The sequence below is a fragment of the Pomacea canaliculata genome, linkage group LG8, assembly GCF_003073045.1.
Source record: "Pomacea canaliculata isolate SZHN2017 linkage group LG8, ASM307304v1, whole genome shotgun sequence".
NCBI classification, from domain to species: domain Eukaryota; kingdom Metazoa; phylum Mollusca; class Gastropoda; order Architaenioglossa; family Ampullariidae; genus Pomacea; species Pomacea canaliculata.
Genome location: NC_037597.1, coordinates 18,798,594 through 18,821,024, shown reverse-complemented (window position 1 = coordinate 18,821,024; position 22,431 = coordinate 18,798,594). Strand labels below are relative to the sequence as shown.

Genomic DNA, 22,431 nt, shown 5'->3' with positions numbered 1-22,431 from the left:
TTTGTCTTGCCTGGTCTTGATGAGTTAAGAAACAGCCAGGCATTCTCACCATTATTTTCTTGAAAAGCAGTGTGAGCCTGTGACAGGAATGGAACCAATAAAGAAATCATCTCTGGCTGTAAGGTGAGCACCATTTGCTTCAGTACATCTGTAAAAAGTCCAGACAATCTCATACAGTTATTGATGTCCTTTAATGTGGAACAGTATAATACTGAACAAGAAAAATACAACACATGTCACCACAAATGAACTGTCAGGCTCATCTGCAATGCAAGGATGAGATAAAGCTAGTTCCCCTAGAATGTATGAAAATACCCCCTTTTTAAAACTAATAATAAACAAATTATGGGGCAAAACAGATATCAACTTTTCCTATTTTCCTGAACAGTTTTGATAAATCCAGAAAGAACAAGTCCAATGGAATATTGAAAAAATCTTCTACACACAGTGAAGCACAAACTATGTCCTTCTCTGACAGCCTTGTCCTGCAAGTGGCAGATCTAAATGGTCACACATTAAGTAGAGATGAATAATTATTACTCATGGTGATGAGGCAGCTATAATGCACTCAACAGCTCCAGAACGATAATAAAGACAGAGATCTAAGCTGTTGCCTGATCATGTGCTGCTGTATGACCACAATGTATCAGTATAAGCACAGACAGCCAACCACGCATGTTCGAAAGCATAAGAATGAGTTAATGTTTAATTTTCTAATGCTATCCAAACTATTCTGACAAAGAAGCACGTGATACCACATCGACAAAGCGTTGCAATGAACCACAGTAATCACCATCATTTAAATTTTTGTAAAGCTAAGCAATGGATAAAGGTCAGGTATGAACAAAACGTTGAACTGACCAAAGCAGATCTGCCGAACTTCAGGCGGAGTGTAGGAGTTGAGAAGTGTCAGCAGCTTCTTTACAACCTCCCCACGTTCCTTCCAGTTAAGTAAGAAATTTTTAATCTCACTGGAACTTGGTGCTGCAACAAATGAACAGCTAAAGGAATCAAGATCTTCCTTCCCCACTTTTCCATAACAACAAATCTTACCTACATTGCATCTTCTTTACCTTAAAAGAAGAACGAAAAAAAAAATTCACCCCATGCTCAAATGAATGCATGCAAAATTAAACAGCACATTCTACAAAACCATTACACCCTCAGCAAAAAAATAAGGTAATAATTTTCTCAGATGGTATAATATATAAAAATGCACAATGTACATTTCAGCAAAGAAATTGTTTTATTACAATTTTGTTCTGCACGTGTTGTAAGACTGATAATACCTATTAATGAATTAGTGGCACTAAATGTAATTTAATACAGAGGGCATGCTAAGGTTTTGTAACATTTACCTTTTGTGTCCATGCATTCTCGGGCTGTCTTGAGAACTTGCAGCAGTAGAGTCAACAGGTCTATGATATCACCCGTCACATGACACGCTGTTGCTTCATGGTACATTACATGAAGAGTGAAAAATGACTGCACAGAAATCAATACTGCACATTGTTAAAAGGATAAGACATTTTACAAGCTGAGAAGAGAAATGCAACAAGATATGCTTACAGTACAATCTTCAGAAAGAAACTAAAATAATATGAAGACTGAAGTAAATGACAGAACATTAAACTTGAAAGTGTGTACTAGCAGGCATCAGAAAGAGAGTTCAACAGTTCACCTCTGATAGAGTCTGCAGGCCATTCTGGTAGATCAGGAGCATGCACTCCTCTGTCCCATCGATGAGAATCTTGAAAGCTCTAGGAGAAAGTCAACAGATGCCAATCAAACACTGTCATTATTTTACCTCCACCATTTTTAATCATAACTACACAGCACGAGCCATCTCTGGGACTAAAATGCTGCAGTGTGATAATGCCAAATGGCCAGTTTTTAACTCTCTAAAAATGGTACACATGGCTTATGGCTTTCTTCCTCTTGACTTAGTTCTCTTGCTCATTGTGACATTTGACTCAGTCTATCCTAATTTTCTTACAACCCCACAAGTAAGCCCTGTGTCTCTACTTACGAGATTAATGTCTGCCAGTGGGTTCGAGCCTCGAGGTCATGGATATACATGCAGATGGTGGTGCGGCGGAAAGTGTTCACTGCTCGTATCTCTTCCTCTGAACTGTCCGCGTAGCGTGCAGCCATCAGCCGCATCATCTTGTACAGTTCATCCACAGCCTGTTTACATAATACCACACAGTAGATAATGCATGTATTCTCAGATATGCATGTGCGCTTATGTAAAAACAGATGTAATAAAACCTGCCATGTGTAGACCATCTAATAAGAGTTTAAAAAAAAACCAACAACCTTCCCTTCAATATCTTTTCAATTGTGTCTAATATTTTTGTAAATACATGCTGATGCCTCTCTGATAAATAACATATTAGTCTTTCACTGAACTTGTCATAAAAATGCTTTTATTCTTTCTCATGTCCTATTTTTGATGTGCTGTTCCTGGCTTTGAAAATGTGGGAACCTCTGACAAGCATTCACATGTCATGTACAGACATATCCTCATTATAAATATCTCAGCACTGCACATTTTGAGTTTTTCTCACGGGATCAGCCTCTATCATACATAAAGAGAGAAAGAGGAGGTATGGTGGGGGTCCATATCTTGATGACACAAGAACTGTAGAAAAACTAAAAATTTTAAGATGGAAACTTTGGTTACTTCAAAATTAACTGATATATTGTTGCATATATGCAAATATAAACTAATTTAACTTAAGCAACTTGTTGATACCAACAACCTGCGATGTCATGTAACAATATTTTCAACATGCAAAATATCACCAGTATTCAAGAGAGGTGCCTAGAATGGCTGCTACTCACAGCAGTGTACTGTGAAGGATAGGGTGTGATGTTCTTGAATGCCCACTGAATGTTCTGATGCTGAGCCAGCTGACGTGTGAAAGCTCGAGAAAGCTGACAGCAGATTCGAAGCAAGCCATAGTACGAGGGGAGCATACAACGATTAAACATCATGATATCCTGGTCCTCATGGTCAGCCCTGGGGAAGACAACATGGAAAATGGATCAATACAAGTCAAAAGCTTGTAGAGAATAAAATGCATCAGCTTTTAGAGAATAAAATGCACCAGCTTTCAGAATGATTTTAAATGCATCCTTCTCTGGACATGCAATATTAACAGCATATCAAACAAAATATTTGATCTAAACAGTTTTTAAACTGAAATGTTAAAAGAAGTGTACAATAATCTAGTCTGCTGTTAATGGCACACAAAATATTACATCAGGACTTATATTAGCATCTTAGAGACTCTCTTTTGTATACAAGCATGCACCTACACACAGACACACTTTCTCTCTCATAGATATAAGTATGAGGAATATTACACACAAAAATGTTACTCACAGAATATAATTGAAGGCAATGTTTTTACAGACATGTGGATTAGAGACAATCAGCTTGACATTTTCAGGGCAGTCCACACATACTGTGTACCAGAAAGTAAGAAGTGCCTGCAAAGAAATAAAGCTGTAGATTATACACTGAAAACTGCCGGAAAATTACCAGCCATGAAAGTTAAAAAAAAAAAAAAAATAAATAAAAATAAAAATAATTACAACAAATTACATTATACTGGCTGCTTTTTATAGGTAACTAGGGAAATGAGTTCTATTTAGGTGTGTGGGTGGTGGGGATGGGGATGGAATTAAAAAAAGACCAAGTAATTTGAAAAAGGAAAAGAACGAATTTTAGCAAAGATTCAGGAGCAACGATGGCATTACTACTGTATGACATTCCACTTTCTCCACAGAACCTTGCATACACAGCACACGAGCATTACCTGCTTGTTGTGGTGCATGGCAATCTGGGGTTCCAACAGCTTAGGTTGAAAAAGTTGCCACAAGTCGAGAAAATACTCACTGAACTGAAATGTTCATATATATGTATATATAATCAATATACTAAGCGCAAACACAAACATGATTCTCAAAACCAATGTAAATGCACCTAAGTCCGTGTAAAGTTATGCAAATAATCCCCCCCCAGCTCGTTTCATGCCATATAAAAAATGAAGTTTTCCTTGGAGCTGTATTTTAAATGGCTAAAGAGGAATTGTGCCTCTAAGCTCCTGATACTGGGTTGTTTGGTAAAAATAAATACAGACTCCACTCACCATTAATTTCTCAGTTTTTGAGATGACGCAGAAGTTCATCACTGTAAAGTACCATACCAGCTTGGTGGTGCCATGCACCTGGGGATCTGCAATAAACCAAAACACATCTCTCCATTATGTGATGCTCCCCTGAACCAGAAATGTTCCCTATAAAATATTTTTGGGCTCCAAATTTCAAAATAAGCATGAATTCATTTTTGAAAGTCATGCTGTGTGGTTTATTTTCAAATCAATGTTTGCTATAGCAGTTTATTATTGTCAGGATGGTCCCGTTATGCTGCTTGTTGCTGAAAACTCAAATTAAAAGGGTTACAGGTTATTCACTAGCCTTTGATTTAGAAAAGGGTAATGAGAAGTCTGATTAACAGTCATAAAATTCCTCAGATCTGTGGTTGGCTGCCTATTCCAGCTTGACAGCATTAAGAGATTAAGGTACACTTCTTCATGGAATCTGAGCACAGATCAAGAAATTTTTTGCTGCAGGGACATTCATGCCTATAATTTATCTATTATTACCAGAAAGTATTTGCTTACACAGACACTTCAACAGCAGACAAAACGTGCTCCAGCTACAGACTGACTTACCAACATACAGTCTTGCTCGTGACAGCAGACTCAGCAGATGTTCATAAATCTGAGAATATCAGAAATGTTAGCCAGGTTAAATGAAATGAAGGCAGAGACATCATATAGTTATTATTATAATTAACTGTTAAAAACCCCCATTATAGTAGTTGCACACATGTATATGCCTGCTATTGTACACTTACCATTTTTGAACAAATCTCAAAATACGTACATTTAACTCACATTTCCCCCCTCCCTCCACTACAATCAGTTCATAAGCCAAACTGAACCAACCTCACTTTATGGCAGGCTATCCTTAAACATTAACCCACCTGATGTAGAGCCATCTGTGCATCTGTGCTCATCTGTTACAAAATTTTATAGAAAATATTAATTAGGTATTCAATTAAATCAAATCACAAAAATGCAACTTTTCTGAAGAGTGTTGTAATGCAGATTAGATGTGAAGAGGTGTGCTTGTGAGTGTTGCAGGGGGAGTTAAATGAGTAGGTGATAAATGACTCAGATTTCTAATCCTTTAACTTACTAAGCACTGGAACTTTATTGCATAATTCTGTTATTACACTAATATGGAGCGAGTAAAGGTGACAACAACAGTCATATGCAGAGCTCAGAATGTTAACTACAACAGTCTCCTTATGTGATGTTTCTTGTCCCATATTATATCATTGCAAGGAATGATTATGAAAAATAAAATGAAGCCAATCACATCAACTGTTAGGACATATAAAAACAAAACATACCATTATCTCCTTGTGTGCACTGAGGTTGCGACCAGAACGGAAACTTTGACGGAATTGATTACAAGGCACAAGAGCTACTAATAAGTAAGCAGCAGCTGTGGAGACCAGAAAAATGATTACCATTACTAAAAGATATCATACTGTGGATGGGTGGAAATCAACCAAATACTAAATCCAAGAACTGATAAATATGAGATCCAGGAACAAAAGAATTTCTACCACATGTGACAACACAGAAACTAAAATGCATTATGTTTAGTTTGCTATGCATTTTACCTTACAGACAATCTTCTTCATAAATAATAAATGCAAAATTTGTAAAGTGCATACTCACACACCTAAGAGCATGCTCTTAGCGCTTAAGAACAAGAACGAAACATGGACAGCATCCAAGGACAAGATAAAAAACAAACAAAAAAACTTATGAGCTATAAAAGAATAAACAACAGTACTAACAAAGAATAAAATCAAATACAGAAAACATAAAGAAGAACCAAATAACAAGAACAAGAGCTAAGAGTAACATGATATTGCAAAAAGAAGGGTGTGAAAAAGGACTAGCATTATGGGAAAGGTTGTTAGGAGCAATGTTTACAGAAGAGGTGCGTTTTCAGTGCACATTTCTGGTGATAGGAAGAGTAAGAAGACGATCATCAGGCAAGGAGCAGAGTTGTCTACCTGGGACTTAAGGGAGGAGCAGTTTAGAGAAATAATCAGGGCAGGTGCAAGCAAAGAAATAAAAACAGCATGGACAGTTTGTACTGGATGCGAGAACTATTCCAATGTAAGAGGCTACCATGAAGATCAGAATGTTTGCTCCATTCTATGGAGCGAGAAAAGGGTTGATCTCAGCACTTACAGTTTCTGACACGAACATTATTGTGGCTGATCAGATAGTGTTCCACCCAGCCATCCATCTGGTCCAGTGTCCAGGCCTGTGCAATCTTGTTACGGGTCACTTGTGTTGTCAGCCACTCCAGACATGGCTGTGGCGCAATTTTTGTGAGCTGCAATAATCACCTAGAATAAATACTAAGTTTTTCACAAAGATGGTGAGTTTCTGAGTAAATATATGCAAACAGTAAACTAAATATGTTGTTTGAGCACCTTTAATAAAAAGTGCATGGTATTACACATGCATAAACACACACGAAATTAAGGTTGTAATACAAAAATACCTTTCTTGTGAAAGATATTGCTGAACTATAAAAAATGACCTGATGCATATAATGATTCCCTTTATGCCAAAATATGGCAGCTTTTAAATCAACAAAATACTAAACCCCTTTTGATCAGGGCTTTAACAAGTTTTGTCTTACCTCCCAGAGACGATGAAGAACATACTGCGTATAGGGTGGCATTCCAGGTGGTCCCCCAACAAACTCTACTAACATGGATAGAAGCTTGAAAAATGGCTGTGCATGCTGATAACAGTCCACACATGCACATCCAAACCAAACACACGCACACACACAAAAACGTGTTAAGATCTGACAAGTCAGCATAATAAGGAACGTTCAAAGAACTAAGAAACTACTAAGCAAAATGTCTTGAAAATATAAAGCATTAAAAGCATGCATGTCTTCTTTGAGGCATTTAAAATATTAAAGGAAAAGTCAAGTGATTCAGAACGTTAGCATTTACCATTTAAAACATACTTGCTATTTCACCTGCTTCTTAGACATGTGTCTAATATTCATTAACTAACCTCTGGACTCAACTTCCTGATTGCACTGAAGATCATGTTCACAATCTGCAAATAGATGAGTATATATAGATATAAAGCTTAGCATTATTTCTAAAACCTTCCTCCCAGACTCCTAGAAATCTTGTCTGTAAAGACAATCCATGCTGACCTCACCAGTCATTTCTTCTCACTTTAAGCTAGCAAATACTCAAATTGTCAATTTAGTTTTCAAAACATAACACAATTAGCTATTTTAAAAAACTTGGGATTATGTATATGTGATTAGTAATGGGGAAAACTCACAGCCATGGCTAGAGTATCATTCCATCGGGTAAGACTAAAAATAAGGTTGCACGTCTGGCGAATGTTAATATTGTCACGGATCTGGTTGACCAGGAAGGGGAAGCCCTTGCTGCCAATGATAGCGTTGTAGTCACGCTGGCTGAGGTGAAGCTGTTTTTCGTTGGCCCTTGACTTCTCCACTAACAGGGCTGTCAGAGCAATCATCTTTTCAAGTGATGTAGGTCGATACGCCTCCTCTGCCAAAGTCAACACTTCCTCTTCTTCTTCCTCATCTGAGAGAATTTCCACCTGATGATGCAAAATGATAGGTCGTTACTGACTCACATCATCAATTGCTATAAACATCAAATTATTCTTGTCATGATTTGTAATTCAATGACACAGAGTGCAACTATTACTTTATAAATGAGTGTTTTTTGATGCTGATTTAAAGAATGAGTGAAGTCAGTATTTAAGAACACTATTCACTGATATGCTTTTCTAATGCTTGACACTTACATAGCTCTCTCCCTGAGCCTTCTGGCCCATATAGAAGGAAACCATGGTGGATATGGCATTTATGTTGATCAGGAACATGCATTCCTCCTCCCCATTCTTGGCAAACTCCAGCAGAAAGGCAAAGTACTCTGTCAGATGCTTGCTGTGTGGCCGGACGCCATGTTCAATCTGTTTGGACAAGTAAATGTCAAATATTAGAAATTTATTTGCAGGTCACTGCTATGGTTTTAAAGTCTGTTGCATAACAAGATTTTTCAGTAAAAATGATAGAATTACAATGACAATGCTGATAGGAACAGAGCTGTTCTTGTGTAAATAATTATCATTTTCCTCTTTCAAGAGAATGCAAAAAAAAAAAAAAAAAAAAGTGAACAAACAGCAAGTTGAGGACTCTCATACTAAGACCCATTGCTAACACTATGTACTGTTAGTCTCCTTACTAAAATTGCTGGATAAAAGATGTTTTGTCTACAGTACAATGACCAAAGACTGATTAAAGACATCTGCTAAGGTACTATGACCAAAAGCTGACAAATGAAAACTATTAACAGCTCCCACATAATTACACTGTAACTATCTGCTGACAATCATTACTCACAATTGTCAACATCTTCTTGACAAAGCGTGTGACACAAGAGCGATTACCCAGTTCCGAGACATCAATCTCTCCATCCTCCCTGTACAGAAATATATAATATTACATATAGCTAATATGATGTAACATTACATATAGCTAATATAATATGTTACATGTAATAAAGTGTTAACATATTTTGCGGAATGAGCATGCAGAAATACTAGCCTTTTATGAAGAAAACAAACAAAAATAAGGCGGCATCTTCAAATATGAAATCATTTTACCATAATTTAATAATCATGTTTAACATGAACAGCGTTATTATTTTTTTGACACCAACACTATTTAACACATCCTTTCCAATGTTTCACAAAACCATTTTCTGATTAGACTGCTGATCAAATAGATAATCTCTTTACTAACCCTGCTACTATTGGCTGCATGTACAGATCCACATGCTCGTTTCTTAGTTGTGTAATAACATGAATGATGAGTCGTTGAAACATCTGTCACCAAAAAAAAAAAGTCACACTTACAGCAGTTGTGCCAATACCATGCAAAATATAGAAAAAGTGTTTTAATAAACTCATGTGTTTTTAAGGAGCACAACGTTTTCCCTTGAAAACTGTATCACTATTTAACAAATGTTCATGAACTGAAGGCAAGATTGACAAGCACAAATATCAGAACCATTAAAAATGGTTTATGCTGATTTTAAGATACCTTTTGGTAAAAAGAATGGTTCAACCGAGGGAAGGGAGGTGAGGGTATTGTCAGGCCAGATTGAAACAATTAGTGAAGAATAACCACTAGGGTAACCAGCACTTCTCTCCATGGGTCAAACCATTCTTTACTGCAGTAAGGTGTAAGTCTGGCCTTTAAGTAAGAGAAGGGGGGAAAAAAAAAAAAAAAGAGCTATTCAGAAGCTCTTCATCTTTTGCTCCGCCAACCACGTTGGTCAATTACTTCCTCAAGCTTCCTTCAAACCCTATTCAGCTTTCACTAACCTGTCGCACCACCTGGTTTGGGCATTTGATCAGAATCTGCTGTGGCCACCAGTCATCATTAGCCATGTGGTCTAAGAACCACTTCAAAATTCAAGAAGGAACATACATGAGACACATAAATCACACAATATAAATGCTGAACAAATAATAGATGAAATGCTTGAGGAGACAAGAATACATAATACTTGATGAGCACATGACTATTTACCACACTGCAGAGGAATTCATCTATTCACTTATACATATATATCTGATGTGAAACAACAAATGTGTTGAAACTTGTGAAGTACTATAACTCCAAACCCTAAATATTTAGATCACAGCCATTAGGAGCAAATTAGCCCAGTCTGTCACTTACTTCACAGGCAGCATGGCAGGAGTTAAACTGTTTGGTCAGTAGTTCAATCCACTGCAGCATGGTGGGCTGTCAACACAAAACATGCACTCAAAACTATTTAAGATCAAAGGCACTTGCTGTTGTAGCTCAGTTAATGAAAATGCATGCCAATTTTGGGATTTTTTGTGGGGTGGGCGGGTAAGAGAAGACACACAAAGTAGGGGATGGGGGGGACATAAAACATAAAGGGAAGGAGGGGGAAGGAGGGCGAATGGGTGGATGGGGAGGGCAAGAGGGGGAAAGGGGAGAGAATTCAGAATCTGGGTTATCAAGGAAATTAGGATTCCTAAAGAAATTGTTTTTACTGGAATAAACTAGTGCAAAATATTATCTCAAATGTAAATTTCCTTTGACCGTTTTTCGTTTTCTTATCATTCTTACATTTTTAACACTTTTTAGTAATATTACTGACAAGCTTAAAGCAAGGCAGCATAATGGATGTTTATTTATCTATATTTTCGGTCTAAACTTTCTGCTCATGGTAATAAAATAGACAACTTAAAAAAAATACCTTTTCTTTTGAATGAATCAGAGTCTCAAGTACAAACGATGTTGACAGCTGAGCTGCTTTAAGGGATATAGTCTGGTGGTCATCTTTCGGCAGCTGAGTAGGAATATAACCACACACCTGCCACATAAAACTAAACAAACACGCACACACATGTATGTCTGTACACTTTCTGTGATTTGTTACACTTGTTAACCAACATTTCTCTGAAGCATTTACATAAATAAAGAAACTAATGATTATTGTTGCTTTGGTGCATTAAATGCAAAAATTTTTAAATGTTATATGAAAATCTTATACACTATAGTAAAAATCTTGTGTTTACAAACTAGAAAGGACCACAAAGCCAGGACAATACACCAATGCTCAGCCCTTCTCTATCTAACAGTTCTAGACCTTGTTAATAATCAATGCAGTAATCTTAAGGTATTAGACAAGGGAGGGACAAGGAATGGTGTTCTTTCACAAGCAATGGACAAATATTTTGTATGGGTGAGCATAAGGTAAAGCAGAGTGTAAACTGTAACACATTTGTAGAATATCACTCAGAAAAAAAAATGTAAACATACGCAAAGTACGAATGTTCAAACAGATTTTTGTCCTGTAGAAACTGCATATTGTCCTTCCAAATCCACTGAAACATACAAGAATGCAAGTGTTAATAAATATACTAATTTAGTAAAAAGAATAGAAAAAAATGTAACTGCAAGAAAACTATTTGTAGTATGTATACCTACAGATTGCCAACTCCCTATGGTAGATTCTGATTGCATGCAATACTAACAAGACAGAAGTCCACCAAGCCATACAGCTTCTTGATGCTGGTGTGTGTGTGTAGTGAATTATGACTGTACGTGGGGCTGATTGGTATGTGGTGGTGGTGGCAGGAGTGTGTAATAGTGTTGATGGTGTTTTTCTATGCAGGTTTCACACTAGTAACTCTAATACTTTTTACACTTGAGATCTGACCGAGGTGGCCACAGCTATTTACGAATTGCACCATAAGAAACCTCTCTGAGCCCTGTGCATGGCTGATCAAGCCACTGTTTTCTTTTTTCAAAGTTTATCCCTATCAAATGAAAGGAAACAGATGAATATTTTTATATACATTATTACAGAACATTTTAAGATCTGAAACTGATGTATCAGTTCCTTATGTCAAGTGAAACAAATCATCAATAACTCACTTCTGCAAGCTCCTTTGAAAGGTCGAAGTTAAACTTGCACTTGTCTTCAGTTTTAGCTTCTATGCTATTTTTCTGTGGCAGACATCGTTCATAGAACAGCATGTAGGCACTGTTGGTCTACACAGAGAAGTTGATGATGGCTAAGTACATATTCCAGAACAGATGCCATGTTTAGAAATTCCTGATAAAACTCCACTCAGTTAACTGATACTGAAAAAAAAAGTCAAACTCACCTTTTCAAAGGAAAAGTCCATGAATTTATCAGTTACAGAATCATAGGTTTTACTCTGAAAATAATAACAAAAAAAAAAAGGCATGAATAATGTAAAGTGCATATAACGGAAAATAGGACACTGAGCACAGATGGAGTGTAGGGGGTGGAGAAAAAAACAGAAATAATATTCCTCAACAAAAAGACCATAACAAATTTAATTAGGTAACCTTTATCCATGTGAGATTTTCACAAGACATTTCACAAGTTAACATGCACAAAAAAACATTTGACAAGTATATTACATCTCAGTCCCTTGTGACTTACTGTCATCTCCCCACCAAAGCACTCCCCTGCTATTTGGCCTGGATCGAAAGGTTTCACTTCTGCATCATTAAACAGGAACCTGCAAATTCAAAGGTGAAGAACTGATCAGGGCTTCTGCTAAGGCTAAATTCTTTGGGGTCCCAGGGACCCCTTCCTCAGATTTCTAAGGGGTCCCAGGCTAACTCTAAGGGGTCCCTTTACAATGTAGAAAAAAAATCAACATACTTTGTTCAACTGCCTTTCAGGCACACAAAGCACTGTAATGTCTAGTCAGAAACGGCGAGATTTCTGTGCCATGATGTCTGTGCAAGCATCTGTGATGAGCGTATGCTCATTGTACTTGGGGTGCTCACTTTCTTTCCGTTTCTAAGGCAATGAATTTAACCACGATGTCAACGACATCTTTGAAATAAGTTAAAAAAGCTGCACCTGGTGGTGGATGGGAGAGGATGTATGAAAGTATGAATGCCTCAGATGCCATCAGTCAAGAGGAAGTTCTCGACCGTAACCTGGCAATTAATAAGTTAGTGAGAACTAGAGTTGTAAGAAACATCAACGAGAGGTGGCACGTTGCTAAAAGTATCAAAGTTGGGATAAAAAAACCTGGTGCAAGGTAGAAAAGCGAACCTCGGCAAGACGTGACGCCCACAGCTCAGTGACATTCAGTGGATTCTGAATGTTACGTAAATCATGAGATGAAGGGGGATCGAAGCTAGGTGTTTGAAACTGTACAAATAAATGAAACGAGTTTCAGTTGCAAACTATATTTAGCAATAAAACGCCTTTCTCAGCCGACTAGTACTTTATGTAGGGTCCAAGAAAAAGTGAGGCGAAACGGCTTCTATCTGAACATACTGTCTTTCCTTACATCTTTCTTTACTCATAAGAGGGGATAATAATATTTAATACTTTCAGTTCATTCCTCCTGATGACTGACCTAAAGTACACCTTGGTTTGAGTCCAATCTTTGAATTTTTACAAATGGCCAACAATTCACGACTGCAACATAGCGCCCCCACTGTGTCTTTCTTCGCTTATCTAACCCGACCATTATGCGATCAATTCAGTTGTTTTTATGTTTGTGTCATTTGCGCTGTTCATTCTTCTCTCCTTTTTAAATTCTAGTTTTGTTTGTTTGTGGAGAATACAGTCAGTCCTAACCACGACAGAATGTTCAGACAGAAGTCGTTTCGCATCAACGCTCAGACCCTACCGCAAGTACTGGGTGAGGGAGATGATTTATTGCCAGGCTAGTCGGCAGTGCCTGTGATGTCCACCCCGCCTTTTGTCCGGGTAGTAATTGAAGACGACTGGCCGATGGCAGTCCGCACCTCGTGTACTCCTACCTTCCCTTGCACGGACGATACCACTCACTTCCCCCCGGTGGGAAGATATCGGCCTTTAATAGAACTCTTCTTGGTAAGGGAAAACAAACTCAGTGCAAGGGAAGTTACTCTCGCCTTGCAGCAGACGACAACAATAGGTTGGTCTACGATGTCAGACACTACACCTACTCAATTTTATATCTGTTCTTCGCCCAAATTTGAAGGGGTCCCCTGGGACCCCATTGATGAAAATTGAAGGGGTCCTCCGAACTTTTAATGCGTACTGTACGCAATTTTCTGCGTAATCAGAAGCCCTGACTGATAATGCAGAACATGAAAGAGAAGGTGTTCTTTGACATGATGTGAGAGCAATGTCTGATCAGTTTCAACTATTACCTATGTCACCAGCTACTAATAAATATTTCAATATTTAAATGAGATCTTTAACCACATGCTCTTATTTTAAGTGAAAAATATGCTTTCATTGCTCAAGATCACATTTTTTTGAAGAAGTGAAGGACGGGAAGATATTTTAGACTGACATCTGTCATTCATGTGCTAGCTAGCAAAATTTGAATGAAAGAACCAAGGAGGCACCAACCATTTATCCTGACCACTGTCTGTCGGATGCAGGCGATCCCGAATGAAGCTATAGTAATGGCCCCCATCCGCTGTGCCTGTGTGCACTGTTACACCCGTCAGCTCATACTCATAGCTGCTCTCAGCATCCTCGGGCATCTCACTCTCAAAGCCGAAGTCATCTGTGTCACACTCTGAAATTATGACAATGACAATGATCAACTTTCTTTGTCCCAGTAGGCAATTAGAATATGGGAAGGTGCTCTAGTTACAAGTAAAAGAAATAAAAGTAAGAATAAAGTTCATTGCAAGGCGCAGCATTAAAATTAGCAATGAAAAACATAAGGCAAGTGAAAATTATATATATATAATATAAAACAAACAACTTTATATCAAGAATAATCATGTGTGCATCTACAACATCAAACACACACCACTGTCACTTCATATGAGAATCAGCAGCTGGACCGCAGATGGCACAAATGATTTTAGGTGTCTATTACTTTTACATACTGGCATGGAACAACGTTTACCTGAGCTTAATAATACAAATTCTCTCGTTAGTACAAGTTCAGGTTATGACAGCTATGCCTGACAGATTCATTCTCAAAGGTAAAGTCACGTACACCACACTCGTAAGCATTGACTATAGACTTCAGTTGCATAGCTTTTGATGCTTGTTAATGCCAAATGTGTTTGGCTCTACAACAATATAAAATGCTTTCTGTCTCTTTTTAAAAATGTTATTAAATTTCACTTTAGCATACAGATAAAATTACACTCTGACAAGACTCTTAATATTAATTCAGTTGCAACTCAGTCTTCTGCCTAAATTGACACAAGTTGATTATAGGTACTCCAAAATGAGGAAGCTGCTGTGACTGTGATGCCATTTCAAACAAAATCCTGCACCTTCCAACACACTGTACATTTGTATTGTTTTGAACATCACTCACTACATGGAAAAAAATTGTGGTATTTTTTTTTCTGTCAAATGGTGAGATTTATTTTAGGACTGGATGCTGGAAAACCTGTTTAAGCAGCAGATGAAGTGAAGACTTGCTGCCAGGTGTGCCCTTACAATAAGGAAAGAGGCCGCACATAGCAGGCCTTATCAGAGTGCAAAGTCTCAAGGCTTATTCAGAAGATGCATTTTGAAGAAACTTCATGCGCCACCATTAGGTCAGCTCTGTTGGATCAGATCAATTATCACAAACTTGTCTTGAACCAGAAAGGTGCCTTGAAGTATCTGGGACTGCATATACCCACCCCACTGAAGTCCAAAATGATGATCTTGAGAGTGAGAAATCTGATAACACTATCAGCCATGCTGTTCACCTTTTGTAGCCAGCTAGCTGTTTACCGTAACCAACACATGTACCATGATGGACAGGTAGTAAGCATTTTTTTTGCCTAATTCTGCAGTTCTCCAGTTTTTTTCAAGGACATCAAAGAGAAATCTATTTGTCTAAGTACTTTCATTTTGCTCATAAAAAAATTCCCCTTGGAACACCTACTGACAAATCTAAGGTTCAGCTCACCTTTTAGTTTGTCCGGGCCCAGTAAGTTATGCTCCATATATGGACTCATGTCGAGTCGTAAAGGGAAAGAGAAGTGCGTGTTCACCTTCTCCTTCATCATCGTCACCATATTGAATGTGTAGCGCATTGTATTGAAGCATAGTATTCGTGGCAATCGCCGAAAACATGCCCTAATAAAAAGACAGAGAAAGCCAGCCCTAACTTACAGTTAGCACTAATCCATAAACTGAAAAACAGGAAAGACATTCAACAAATATTACTTTTAAATGAGCCCTTTCATTTCAAGAAAAGGAATAAAAAATATTTAAAAACACTGATGACATTGAAAAGTTTATGAAACAAATTTACACATTGCTGCTTGCAAATCAGCACTAAAGATCATTAAATACTGATCATTATCAATAGTTGAAATTTGAATTAATGCGAACGTAACTAGAGTAGAAGGAAATAGACATCCTAAACATGATTCCAAACCTTTTTTCTGCACGGACTTTCTTTTGACACTTGGAACAGGTGTACATGTTGTCACCCTCTAGCATATCTTTCACAGTTACTTCATCAAGAGACTCCTGCAGACCAAAAACCAGTTCATCTATGAACAGCATCAAGCATTTGTCACTATAACCCAAAAATGAGTGAACAGAGACAAAAACTGAACAGGTATGGAGTAAAATCTTTACTGGTGTTGAAGCAATAAATTGCAATTCTAGCATGGTGAGAGATTCCAGCCTTGTAAGCTGATGCCACATCTTGGGACAGTTTAGAGTGCTGGTCCAAGATCTCAACCCACCCCTTCCCAGCATGTAGGTAGGGTTGTAAAGCACATTATATTCCACAACTGAAATCGCTTTAAGTTGTAATACATTTTCACTGGAAAATCTATATTAAAAAAATAATAATCAGCATATTTATGAGTGAGAAAGGTACCAAAAAACTTACAAATAGGTCTTTCATGTCTGTCACTTGGCAACGGACTGTGTAGAACTCTTCAAAAGTCCTGCTCACATGAGGACAATCCTGGAAAAGTGTTAATAACAATTGAAAACAAAACTAAAAGCAAATGATACAAAGCCAAAGACATAAACAAAATCGTTTATAAATAAAGAATTCCTAGTGAAAGCGAAGAACATCTCTATTAAATTCTTCCACCAGACTCCTTTTCCTACCAAAGCCATCCTACAAGGGGCTGTTTGACCCCTCGGCCGGCTTCACTTGTCTTGTAGTGATGCCGAGGCAAAGTCAAATTTTGTTGTACGAGAACAGTGGCACAGGTGAGGCAGTGCTCTCCATTTCCTGTCCCTTTCACTGTCTCTCGAAGTTATCTTTCAGAATGTAGGGCTTGTAATAATGAATACAAGAATGTGGCATATTTAGTATGGCTCTATTGCTTACCAATGAAACAACATTGTTGGTGATAACACCACCAAACAGATCCTTGATCTTGGTTTTCTGTACAAAAAAAAAAGCAACAACAGCAAATGTATAAAAATTGCCACAAATATTGACTTGAAATCAGAATGTTTAACATTTATAGACATGTTGTTTTGTAATTGCGGTTCTTCACTACCACTGACACCTTATAAACAGGATCACTGACAATTTATGGTCCTGATTTGATGCACTAAAAGTGACTGGCCACCAGTCCCACATTAACATTCCAGGTAAATAACCGATAAACAATATCTGATGCCTTATGTTTAAGCCTTTGTATCCACACAAAGAAAGAGTGTTTATATGCATGCATGTGATGGGAGATAACAAACAGATAAAAAGACATATAAAAGAAGTGCAAAGTACCTATAAGCTACTACAGATGGCATGCCAGCAGTTAGACAGTAATAAGTGTCTAAGATCTTACTTATAAGATGACCAACTGTCTTATGCCTCAACAGACCAGTATTATCCCAGAAGACTCATAGACTATGCACTTCTCACACTTAAACAGACCACCACCACTTCACAACACCTACACACCTTGCTCTCACAGAGTTACACCCCATTCAGGTCAATCACACATCTCACTTTTATAGACTTATGACCTGCTCATGCCACTCACATCTTGCTCTCACTGACACAACCTAATCACGTCACTCACCATTTCAGGGGACATTTCCTCCATCTTGGTGATGAGGTCTGTGAAAAACTCAGTCATGTCCTTTTGTTCACCTGTGTTTAAAGGCTGTTTATCCATCATGTATACTTTGCAGAAACTCTTGGGATTGTAAGCTTTACGCTCACTTTCCTAACAAAAGAAAAAAATGGCTTTTAATACTTGCAATATTGTTTTTCTAATAAAACACAAGGAAGTTAAAAATTTGTTTTAAATAAAGAACATTCTTCAGATTAAAACATATTTACAAATTAAAACTGAAAAAGCTGTTTTTAAGATGTTAAGGATTTCTAAAGCAATACACAGAAATTTCTAGTGTCCATGCATGAAGGAAACAAACATATTTTATTGACTGCAATACTTTAGTTGAATTGTTACTTTGCAGTTTATTCCTCTACCTGAAGGTAAGCAAACATCTTCTGTAGCTCCACCAAAGTTCCTTCATGCTTTGTATACTCTGAACACTGAAAATGATGAATGAATTAATCTACTTTGTGCAACAATGAATCACACAAAAGAATGAGAAAATGACTTTCTTGACTGGAATGAAGATAAAAATTGATCATGGTTATTTGCTGGAGACACTCTTTAACCCTAGCTATGGCGAAGTTATAGTTTGCTTGTCACCAATATGGGCCTTAAAAAAAAAAAGAAAAAGAAAAATGTGACTCAAGTTGTGCAGTTCATAACAACTCACTCTCACAGTTGTTTACTCATTGCTGATTATTACAAAGCACAGATGCTACGAAGTTCTGCAGCTGCTTTGTCTTAACATAATAAACATGCTAAACACCAAATGATTAAAAACTGCAGAAATGATTTTTATCTGATAGGCTGTCACTGATGAGATGTGACTTGTCAAAAGGAAAACTGCCACAAGGACATCAATTACAAGACTAAGGTGACAATAATTTCATATCAAGGCCATAAACAGCACACCATATAATTCCTGAGTCAGCCTGAGCATATGTACATACTGATCAACACAAATTTTTTTTTAAGGTCATCTAAGCTCAATCCCTACTCCCCCCCCCCCCCCCACCACACACTGAGAAATTTTTTGCAGTTTTATTGCTATATGTGTAGATGTAGATATAAACGTGCAGTCTTATTGCTACATGACTGTTACCTTAAGTTACAACAATTTTGCAATTTCATATGCATACATAAAAAAATTGTCTTCTTTTAAATGGATTATACAAGGGTTTTAAAATTTTTCCATAAAATTTGCACATTCAAAGAACTTAATGAAATATTATTTACTTTCAATCATACAACAATGGTGGGCACTTGACACACAAGTTACCTTTGCCTGCAGGACAGACTCTCTAGCCTGTGGAATCATGTACAGATGTTGCATGCAGGTAGCCAGATAACACGTGGCTCCCAGGTTAGTCAATCCTACATAACCACACTTAGAGCGTCCATCTTCATGGGGCCAGTAATCCCACTGATAGGCAGCATGCGAATCTGATAACATTTGATCACAAAGATAAGCATATCTAAGCAACACATTTAAAAAAATACAAAAATATAACATTTAAAAAAAATCTGCAAGACTGCCACTAAAACTATAGTCATTGTGAATACAGCAATAATTGCAATAAACTTTACCTTTGCTGTGCTGTGACATCATTTTCAAATGAAGCAGATAATAATTTTCTTTGCAGCCTTTAGACAGTTCCACCAGCAGATCATAGCCTGCGGTGCGAGAAGCATGACTCTTACATCGTGGGTAGTATCTTTTTGATGGTGAAGGCAGAGCAAACAAACACTGAAATGTCTCCTCCAGCAGAGCCTGCACAAAGCCATAGCATGCTTAAGTGTGCAGAGCTTGACATGTAGCATGCACAGAAGCATTCACTGCCTTCCACACTTACTATTCTGCTAATCATAAGCCATCTGAACATCAGGTTCCCATTTCACTTGACCTAAAGGCCTCACCAAAACGACTGTTCATCTAGAAGGAATAACACTGATACTTTTCTCAAATGAGGGAAAAGTGAAAAGTATACAATCTGTCCTGCAAAGTTTATATGCATGGTGAGAGTGTCTACAAACTTGGGTGTTAGTACTTTGGATTACCACCAGTCACTACAACCAAAAAATCATGACACATTCCATTATTTTCACATCCATTGATGATCTTATTTCCCTTCCCACTGAAAATACTTTTGATATGACATTCCTTTTGTCTGCACAATTTGGTAATGTGGAAAAGAAACATGCTTAAACCAGCCCTTACCCTGCCTTCTGGAGAGTTCTTGAAGGGTGGGTTGTGTTTCAGAATAGCGGTGCAAAGGTTAAGAAGGCCGCACAAGCCATCATCCTCCTCGTAGCCTTGTCGTGTCTCATAGTATGGTCGGGTCACGATGTGGTTTGCTAGCTGTCCAATCAAGCTGTCAAAGTCCAGATTTGTGTCCTACGGCAAAGGAATTTAGATTTAATTCTCAGAAGTGATAGTGAACTTCCATAAACTGAGTGCTGATACAACTGAGATACGCAATAAAGGCAAAACAAGAATCCATGATAATCAGACACCTTAACTTTGTTCTCCCTGGTGCACTGACTCAGCAAAGCTGTAATGGTCTTAACTGGTATGTTGGCCTACCAGAAGCTTCCAAAATAAGGCACCAAGAGCAATGTATTATTCAGGTTTTTCACATGATGGTGTGCGAACAAATTATAACACTGAGTTTTGCTCTTAAAGACTGCAACATACCAACTGAGAGCTGACCTCTTCCTTGCCCATGGCATCAACAAAATGGCAAATCAACCAGAAGTAGTTGCGACACCCAGGCCCAAAGGGTTCTTTCTCCTTCCCATCAACCTGAAAAATTGAAAGAAACTTAAGAAACTTTTGTTGTTATTTTTAGACTTATTACTCTACTTCAGAACCTCCTGCACATGCAGGAATTCTCAATAGAGAACAGAGACGTTAGAGTCCATGTGCCTCTCACTCTACATGCAATGCTTAAAATAGCCAACAAACTATAGAATAGCCGAGAGTTCTGTGGCACAAGTTTACAAAATGATAAGACCCACCTCACTGTTTTTCTGTGGTTTGAAAAGCAAAGCATCCGTGATGAAACTTAAAAGGCAGGACAGGATAGGCTGGAGAAAACCATGGCCATGCTTGTTGTCAACTGTGCACCCCAGGCACAGGCGGTACAGGCCCATGCATGCCTCTTTACGCACGTACGGCTGAAGACAACAAAGGAGATACAGTATTTCCACACTTCTGAGAACACAATAACAGTACAGATGAGCTAAACAAATATACAATGAAGCTACACGACAATGACAAAACTTTAAAAAAGATAACACCAGTGACATACAGAACATATACATTTCCATGCTTGACTAGTTATGAATGACGTTAAGATTAACATCAAAGCATTAACCTGAACAATTATTATACATTTTAAAAGCTTATTTTACAAAAATTTAAGTTACATTGCAATGCACAATGTACTGTTAAACATTTCCTGTGTAAACATTTCTTCTCAATGGAATTCACTGCTTTTCAGTTTTAAAATAACAATATCTCCATTCTATATCTATTGTGATTTCATCTGCGATTACAGAATTCCAAAACACAGTAAAACAAATTATATAGTAAAATGGCCTAGCTTTATGCCCACATTGTAATGGAATGGGACGACATGGTGGAGTTCCTCTGGAGAAGTGGCTTCAGAACTGCTCACCTCGGGGGCCTCAAGGGTAAGGCGTTTGAGCCAAGCTGCCAGGTTTGGTGCTGCCACCAGCAGATCCAATACCTCATCGCATGAATAAGCAAGAGAAACTAGCAAGGACAGTGCACAGCGCACCACTGCAACAACAACAAATTCCAATCAGTTGCTACAGCATGCTGCAGTGTTTTATGCTTGTGCATTGATGCACACTAAGTTGGAAGGACACAGTGTGTAATCCAAAACGGCTTAATCTTCCTAAATATTCAAAGTTGTTCAAACCAGAATTAAGTAAACCTAACTAAACATGACCACTATCTGAGGATATACCAGAAGTCGTTATTAATTTATGTGCAATCATGTGCTAATTTTATTTGCTGCTCAAAACAAATATTCTTAATCATTCATGGTCACAAAATGGTCTGCCTACCTTCAGCTCTTCCCCAGGAGCAAAGGTACAGCTGATTTGTATCGCTGGAAAATGCACGTTCAAGTTGTAAGCAGTGAAAATACAGCATTGTGCATTTAGATTTCTTGATGTAACTTCATCAAAGTGACAGGAAAATAAACTGTGGTGTACTTAGAACTATACAGAATTTAATTAAATGCAGATAAATATCAACACAAACAGATGTCTGACAGAAATCAGACCACCATCCTCCCCTAAAAAAGGGAAAATGTGCAGTTTAAATTAGTCTCTATGCTTGTGTACAGAAGCAAAATCTGCTTTCACTTGTATGTCCCAAGCTAAATTATAAGGAAAGCTGACCATTGACCATGTATTTGCTGAAAATGAACAACATTGAGATATTTACTTACACTGGAAGGGCAGCATCGTAGAGGATCTGCATGAGAATTTTCAGAACTGCTTCCACGTTCAAGACATTAAGTGTTGACTAGGAAAAGAAACAAGGTCTAGAGTTTACTGACCATCATATTAAGTGCCTATGAATCATCAATGTTTCCAATTTCACTCCAGATCTACCTTACT

The 22,431-nt window shown here is 37.7% G+C and overlaps 1 protein-coding gene across 4 annotated transcripts in view; it reads right to left on the bottom strand.

Moving 5' to 3' along the window:
- LOC112570991 (ubiquitin carboxyl-terminal hydrolase 34-like) overlaps positions 1–22,431 on the bottom strand; it is a 51,692-nt gene that overhangs the window by 10,826 nt on the left and 18,435 nt on the right. For 3 of the 4 annotated variants that reach the window (XM_025249761.1, XM_025249760.1, XM_025249762.1), the window contains exons 23-63: positions 22,260–22,336; positions 21,871–21,914; positions 21,393–21,580; positions 20,794–20,952; positions 20,471–20,578; positions 19,994–20,170; positions 19,363–19,546; positions 19,055–19,218; positions 18,147–18,212; positions 17,734–17,880; positions 17,031–17,087; positions 16,578–16,655; positions 16,113–16,207; positions 15,639–15,808; positions 14,120–14,291; positions 12,194–12,272; positions 11,889–11,942; positions 11,656–11,772; positions 11,038–11,102; positions 10,472–10,601; positions 9,922–9,987; positions 9,564–9,644; positions 8,980–9,062; positions 8,578–8,656; positions 7,980–8,147; positions 7,482–7,769; positions 7,200–7,244; positions 6,811–6,915; positions 6,351–6,498; positions 5,492–5,586; positions 5,060–5,092; positions 4,746–4,794; positions 4,161–4,246; positions 3,828–3,911; positions 3,392–3,498; positions 2,848–3,025; positions 2,030–2,187; positions 1,682–1,760; positions 1,359–1,485; positions 862–984; positions 50–148 (exon numbers count right to left, since the gene is read on the bottom strand). In XM_025249761.1, the coding sequence (XP_025105546.1) occupies positions 50–148; positions 862–984; positions 1,359–1,485; positions 1,682–1,760; positions 2,030–2,187; positions 2,848–3,025; positions 3,392–3,498; positions 3,828–3,911; positions 4,161–4,246; positions 4,746–4,794; positions 5,060–5,092; positions 5,492–5,586; positions 6,351–6,498; positions 6,811–6,915; positions 7,200–7,244; positions 7,482–7,769; positions 7,980–8,147; positions 8,578–8,656; positions 8,980–9,062; positions 9,564–9,644; positions 9,922–9,987; positions 10,472–10,601; positions 11,038–11,102; positions 11,656–11,772; positions 11,889–11,942; positions 12,194–12,272; positions 14,120–14,291; positions 15,639–15,808; positions 16,113–16,207; positions 16,578–16,655; positions 17,031–17,087; positions 17,734–17,880; positions 18,147–18,212; positions 19,055–19,218; positions 19,363–19,546; positions 19,994–20,170; positions 20,471–20,578; positions 20,794–20,952; positions 21,393–21,580; positions 21,871–21,914; positions 22,260–22,336 (4,612 nt within the window). The remainder of the gene's footprint in view (positions 1–49; positions 149–861; positions 985–1,358; positions 1,486–1,681; positions 1,761–2,029; positions 2,188–2,847; positions 3,026–3,391; positions 3,499–3,827; positions 3,912–4,160; positions 4,247–4,745; positions 4,795–5,059; positions 5,093–5,491; positions 5,587–6,350; positions 6,499–6,810; positions 6,916–7,199; positions 7,245–7,481; positions 7,770–7,979; positions 8,148–8,577; positions 8,657–8,979; positions 9,063–9,563; positions 9,645–9,921; positions 9,988–10,471; positions 10,602–11,037; positions 11,103–11,655; positions 11,773–11,888; positions 11,943–12,193; positions 12,273–14,119; positions 14,292–15,638; positions 15,809–16,112; positions 16,208–16,577; positions 16,656–17,030; positions 17,088–17,733; positions 17,881–18,146; positions 18,213–19,054; positions 19,219–19,362; positions 19,547–19,993; positions 20,171–20,470; positions 20,579–20,793; positions 20,953–21,392; positions 21,581–21,870; positions 21,915–22,259; positions 22,337–22,431) is intronic. The other variant, XM_025249763.1, reaches the window with a different exon arrangement.